The sequence below is a fragment of the Hydra vulgaris genome, chromosome 07 (assembly GCF_038396675.1).
Source record: "Hydra vulgaris chromosome 07, alternate assembly HydraT2T_AEP".
NCBI lineage: Eukaryota > Metazoa > Cnidaria > Hydrozoa > Anthoathecata > Hydridae > Hydra > Hydra vulgaris.
In genome coordinates, this window is record NC_088926.1 from 19,511,039 (window position 1) to 19,518,485 (window position 7,447).

At 31.3% G+C, this 7,447-nt stretch overlaps 1 protein-coding gene across 1 annotated transcript; it reads right to left on the reverse strand.

The window, feature by feature from the left end:
- Window positions 1-3,656: 3,656 nt before the first annotated feature.
- On the reverse strand, window positions 3,657-5,408 carry LOC136082612 (linear primary-alkylsulfatase-like). The gene has a single exon (XM_065802027.1). It carries the CDS (start codon window positions 5,406-5,408, stop codon window positions 3,657-3,659), a length of 1,752 nt encoding a protein of 583 aa, XP_065658099.1.
- Between the last annotated feature and the right edge of the window lie 2,039 nt (window positions 5,409-7,447).

The following is a 7,447-nucleotide window of genomic DNA, read 5'->3' on the forward strand; positions in this document are numbered from 1 at the left end:
TGACTCATCGAATACATTACCGTTCATAAATATAGGAAGATCTAAATTATTGTGATAACGATTGACTTAAAGAAATTGCGTTTCATCTGAATTAAAGTTCACCAGCCACTGTGAGCCCCATGCTGTAGCAGAAGTGAGATCCTTTTCAAGCTCAACTTCCCTCTCCAAGCAATTAGAGAGTGTTGGCTTCTTGTCAAGACAAGAATAAATGGTAGTATCATCAGCGAACAATGCCATCTTAGATGTGAGAATTTCTGAAAGATTATTAATGTAAATTAAAAAGAGTATAGGGCCAAGAAAAGAACCCTTGAATTTACAGAATAAGAAGAAGAGTGCTGTCCATCGAGGACAACTTTTATACTACGACTGGAAAGGAAGGATTCAATATGCTTAAAGCTGTTAATAGATACATTAAGAAGAAAGCATATGGAAAAGACCAACATGCCAAACTTTATCTTAAACTTTTAAAACTTTAGAAATGTCAAGAGCAATAGCCTTAACCTCTCCTCCTTTATCTAATGTACGATAAAATCTATCAGTTGTTACTGTTAGCATGTCTATATTAATGATCAGAAAGTAAATTATTAGATTTAAGATGAGAGATTTAATGTTTGTTAATTGAAGACTCAAAAACCTTGCTTTTGATAAGAAAAAAACTAATGAGACGGTAGTAAAACAGGTCAGATCGCTCTCTAGAATATTTAAAAGTAGGGATAATAAATGCCGCTTTCCAGCATGCCGGCAAATCAGACTCCGATAAGCATTTGTTAAATGGTTTTGAAAGTATAGACGACAATTCTGGAGAACACTTCTGCAAGACTACAACAGGTATGTTGTCCGGACCACAAGCTGTTGAAGAGTCTCAGCAGGAAATATCTTTGGATACAGAAGCTGGAGTAATACGAATGTCAAGCAATGGATCAATCTGTTTGTCGGCAATATCAGGTAGAACGCAACTAGTGGAATCAAGAGATGATATTGATGAAAAGTTCTTAGCAAACAATTCAGCTTTGTCTGTAGGTGAGGTGACGAAATCTAAACCGTACAAGAGAGGTGGAATAACAGATTTAACCTTATTACTGATACTGTTAAAGATTCTCCAGAAGTCGCGAGAGCCTAATTTTTGAGATAAGTATAAGATTTCATGACCTGAGAATAGCGGGCTTTGACATTAGATAAAACCTTTTTACAATGCTTTCTAGCAATAGTTAACAGACGCCTGTTTTCTGTAGAATTGCTTTGCTGATATTAATGGAAGTAATGGCTTTGATTGGAAATTGCAGCAGCACAATGTGAGGTAAACCATAGAGAAAAGTGAGGCTTGACTTTGAATCGTCGAGAGGGAATAAAAGACTCCATGCCAGCCTGAAGTCAAGAAGTTATGTAAGAAGCACATTTATCAGCAGAAAGACGAAAGATTTCTACCTAAGGGCCGTCACGAAGATAATCACAAAAAGATTCTCAGTCCCCGTCAGCTTTAAGGTAGTTGTAAGAAGTAAGATGATAGGGTGGTTCTGATAATGAAGAAGAATGAGATAACAGTTTTAAAGAGATTAAACCGTGATCAGAAGTACCTAAGAGTGAATGGGGAGAAACAGAGCACTGACTAGGATCAGAAGCAAGACATAAGTCGAGTAGAGAAGGTAAATGATTTGTTTTGTCTGAAAAACGAGTCGGAAAGTTGACTATTTGAATTAAAAGGTGAGTTGTCACGAATGTAAATACCCAGACCAAGCATGTGACTATCGGAGTCTTTACAAATTAAAGGAAGATAACCATCAACACTAAGATCACAAGATGAGACAACCGAACTCAAATTAGTCACACAAAGAGCAAGTAGATCTGGTGAACTTTGTAAGAGATAAGACTCAACAGAAAAAAAGTTATTTCGAAGACCACGAATATTAGTGAATGATAGATTTAGAGAACTTGATGATTACGATGGTTTTTTGTGTTTTACAGTTTTTGGTACTTAAGTCAATTTCAAATTTGTTAAGTAACTATATTTATACTTAAGTTATTCATCATGTTGTCTATCGAGCTGATTACTTCATTAAAAAGAGCAGTTTTTTAAATAACTTTCAATTTCTTTATAACTTTTAACGAGCAAATTATATTTAAAAAAAAAATGACAAATGTTTAAACTCTGTTTTTTGATTCAAAAAATATAATTAAACAATGTATTTATAACCCTAACTTAATGTTGTAATATTTGGCTATTTCTTTAAAAAAGCTTTTGGGAGTTTTAAAAGCCAATATGACCGCCGAGGAAATGAAAAAAATTTAAAGTCTATTTAAATTTATGCAACCTCAAAACTTAAAAAAATTGTCGGATGATAATCTTATTGAATCAACTAAAATATCACAACCCCCAGATAATTTTTAAAAAATTTTCCAACCAAATTAATTAATGCAACCATTTTTAGTAAAAATGATATCACAGAAAAAACTACAATAAAAGATTTAGCCAGCATACTGCTCATCAAATACAGTTTAATGGAGTGCAATTTTTCAGATGTAAACAAAGCAATATTGCTATTGATGGCAATGCATGCGACAGTTGCTAGTGCAGAAAGATCCTTCAGCAAGCTAAAGTTAATCAAAACATATAATCAAAACAAAGAAGTAGCAGAATCTCAAACATTGTGCAATTTTGGCAATAGAGAACGAAAAAACACAAACATTAGAATTAGATATATAGTAATTGCGGATTTTGAGAATAAGAAGACAAGAAAAAGTTCGTACCTAAAGGTAGTTGAATAAATAAAAAATTTCTTAGGATGTTCTTCAATTTTTTTAGCTGATCTTAATAGTATTCAAAAAATTATGTCGTCTGAAGATTGCATAGCTGTTGTGAATTTAAAAGTGCTGTCATAGTCATAAGTGAGGTAAAGTTTTTGATATTAAGTATGCCTCCCTCAAACATAATCTCGATGTTTATTCTTTTTTATAACTAATTGGAGCAGAGATTTTAGGATCTTTCTCTAACTTATAAAATAAACAATATTTATATACTTAATTTTTTTTATTTATCGTATTATATTACCTAGATATAAAAAGCAAGTATTGTATATTTCACTTTTAAATGTAATAGAAAAGTTTTTTTAGGGGGAAGGGCCCTGTCACTTGGAGGGTTTTAGATTTATAGTTACGTCTCTGGGCCGTGAGTATAGTTAACCATAGAAGGCGAAAATACATTGGATTAGATTTTCTGTTTAACCAACAACAAATCCAATTCATTAGAGTTGTTAATCAAAATAATGCATGTATTTTTTCCATTACATATAGTTTAGTTTTTACCAACTACGCTTACAATTAATAAAACTTTATAAATACTAAAAGTATTGAAAATATTAGCACAATTTGCTGTTATGGAACTATTGGTATCAGTGTAACTAGATTCAATAAGGATAATAAATTGTGTCTGAAACACAAAACTAAAAAACAGTGAACTAATTTTTTTTTCTGTGAATTAGTAGATAACTTCTATTTGAATTTTGGTTTATTTTATTTCCTATTTTACTTTTTGATAACGTATCTCAATTTGACCGTTTAAGTAATATATAAAATATAAACGTTTTTTTTTAAAAAAAAACTTGTGAAAGAAATTTTATTGCATGTTGGATTTTCAAGATTAAAAATTATTTGTACTCTGTTTATATTACATATTTATCCTCGGTATCAAAACACGCTATGATTTTATTAAAGTCATACGCAGATGGCTGAACTATAATGTTGCTTGTGTTTATTGACAACTCATTTGCCAATATTTTTCTCCAAATCGCTAGATCAACGGTAACAGCAACATCCTCTTTTCTTAAGTGCACTCCACTCATATCCATGATCCCATTCCTTAAGTGAAACTTAATTCTTTCGCTAACGTCCGGAAATATAAATAAAACAACTTTATCAATTTCAGAACATTCTTCACTTTTAACTTTTGTGGACATGGCTATAAATAAATCTTTTAACTTTAAATTGTGAACTATGCTTGACTTTTCAGCTGAATCTATATTAAAAGAAGTTTTTCCTAAAACAATACTTGCAGCAGTTATGTAGTAGTTTCTTCCATTTTGACTTGTTTGCTTTGAAGCTAATTCTAAAAGACTCTTAACTTTTAAATCCTCTGCCTTTTGATTATTGTTATCGATTCTCAAAACCGCAGAAGTTAGTTCTAAGCACCATTGAGCATCTTTTTTACTAAGAGCATTTTCGGCATATGTTAACAAGTTGTTAATACCCCCTCCAAGTTGTATTAAACGTTTGGATTTTTCAGTTGGTGTGTGAGGTTCCAATTCTGACACATCTCCACTAAACCATCCCATGTAACCATTAAACAAACCTTTTGAAGACCAACGAATAGTTCCGTACTTTTCGGAAAAATAATCTGATTTTTTAAATAGTTTTGGAAGATTAATCATATTTGCAATTTCATCTGGATGATACCCTTGATTAATAAAGCGAACTGTTTGGTCATGCACAAGCTGAATTGCATCTCGATAATCAGTAAGGTGCTTAAAAACGTTTTCTCTTCCAATAATTGGATTTGTGTGACTAGGTACAAGATATTCTGCATTTAAACTTCTCATTGTATCGATTGATTCATACCAGAGTTTTAAACTACGAAAAGGAGTTCCACGAATTGCGTAGAGATTTGGAAACGCTTTATAAATATTGTCACCACACATTAAGGCTTTTTCTTCCGGCCAATACACGGCAATATGGTCGTCCGTCTCACCAGGAATATGTATTAACTTTAAATTCATGCCAGCTAAACTAATCATTTGTTCTTTTTTAAACAAATACTTGTTTGGACTAACGTAGTTAATTACTTCGTTAACCGAACTAGGTTGCAATCTTCTTATGTTACTGATAGTATGAACTTGATTTTCATTCAATTTTCCACCAAACTGGTGTAAGGCTCTCACTTTATGCGCTCTACCCACAATTAATGTACTTTGATGCATAATTGATGGTAATGAATGATGCGCCCAAATATCTACGTTTGTGTCATTTAAAAACACTTTTGTACCAACAACATGATCTAGGTGATTGTGAGTGTATATGATACCTTTTACAGGTTTGTTTGTAATTTCTCGAAATCGTTTGTAAATTTCCGTAGCCGCAAATATAGAATCAGTCGTATCAACAATAACAATGCCTGTTTCTCCAATAAGCATAATGCTATTTGCAATTGCGAAATTCATTGCAATGTATATTTTATCAGTAACTTTTACAACATCCTGTATTTCTGGACCTGGTTTTTCCGCATCCTCTACGTCATTTTTTGCTGCTAATTTTACCTCGTATGACTTAATTGCTTGATTTAGCTGCCAATCCATATAATAACAGTAACTGTGATATAGAATTAATGCTATCAAAATTGGTGTTGTTATCTTTTCAATCATTCTATTCATTCATAATCATTCTAAAAAATAAGTATGCACATACATATATCTATCCATCTATCCATTCATACATACATACATACATACATACATACATACATACATACATACATACATACATACATACATACATACATACATACATACATACATACATACATACATACATACATACATACATACATACATACATACATACATACATACATACATACATACATACATACATACATACATACATACATACATACATACATACATACATACATACATACATACATACATACATACATACATACATACATACATACATGCATGCATGCATGCATTTTTTAATCAAACAAATATCATTAAGTAACATTGAAGTAGCTCATTAATTATATGTCAACGATATCCCTGAAGTAATCAAATTAAAAGCTGCACTTTTCGCTGATGATACCGAAATCTTCCGTTCTATTGAAAATACTCAATCAACACAAGAATTACAAATTGACATCGACGCTCTTGCTACATGGTCTCAAAAATAGGGAATGAAATTTAACATTGATAAATGTTCTGTAATGCACTTAGGAAACAACAGCAAATCCCATACTTATAATATGCATGATCCAGAGAAAAATATAAGAAAAAACATTAAACCCACAAATTGCAAACGAGATTTAGGTGTTCATATAGGTTCGAACTTATTTTCCAAACACACAACTATTCAAATCAACAAAGCCACCCAAATAATAGGAATAATAAAAAGCACATTTACATCATATCCAGACTTATTATCCTTCAAAAAACTATTTCAGCTCTAGTCCGCCCTGACCTAGAATACTGTGGATCAATTTGTAACCCTGAACTTCTCAAAATACAAACGGCAAATAGAAAATTTGTTAGGAAGAGCTTCGAAACGAATCAATGGATTATATGATCTACCGTATGAACAAAAATTGTTGGCGTTAAATATGACAACTGTAAAATACAGGCTACTTCGTGCAGACCAAATCAAAGTCTGTAAAGGGTGCACAAATAACAATAGTGATAGAAGCCTTTTTGAAATAGATAGCCAATTTATTACTCGTGGTCATGTATATAAACTAAAAAAACAATTTTCACAATTAAATTTACGTATGAACTTTTTTTCTCTAAGAATAATAAATAAACAGAACTCTCTTCCTAATGACATTGTATCAGCGTTATGTCTAAAAACGTTTAAGCTGCTTCTAGACAATCATCTCAAAAATGAATGGCTTCTCCACGACTAATCCATATTTTATTTTCTATTAAATATACAAACTCTGTAATTGTCAAATATTATATAATTAGGTTGACAGGCAGTTTATGCCTACACAATTTATTGTAAAACCCTAATGTTAAAAAAGAAAAAAAAAAAAAATTAAGTTACTATTATCTACAACATTTGCAATTAACAATGTAAACTACATTTTGCTGTCGCGAAAAGTAAAAAATCAGTTTTCTAGCTTACTTTTATTTTTTTGACAGATTTTGTTTAAAATTTTTTTAAACTTTTATTAGTGGTATCATTTAGTGAAACTTTTTGCATTGCATAATATTGTATTGTAATGTATAGTATTACATTGTTTGCTCGTTTTATTTGTTTATTATGCTTCAATATTTTTTATATTTACATTATTTCCGAAAATACATATTGTTAGTCTCTTTGTTTTTGACAACTCTGTTATCATTAACACTAATACATTTTTCAATTCATCTGTTTCTATAACTTCGTTGATTTTCCCCAAATTTCCCCTCAAAATGTCTCTTTTTGATTTTGTCGGAGCTCAGGCTGCAGATTTGTTTAGGACAAGTCGTGTTTTCGTAGTTCATTCCATTGTTTTATGTTGATAGTATTGACAGTTTGTTTTGATGTTTCTTTGTTATCTTGCAACATATAAACAGCTTTGTCTAAAATATCCATAATTGTATACGAACCATTGCATCGTTAAGCTAACTTGTCACCCATTCGTGTGTTTTTGCGTCTGCTGCATTTCAAAACTTTGTCATCAAATGTAAACAACTGAACTGAATGT

Excerpts from the sequence above, each read along its gene's own strand:
- LOC136082612 (XM_065802027.1), bottom strand. The coding sequence starts at position 5,408 with ATGATTGAAAAGATAACAACACCAATTTTGATAGCATTAATTCTATAT.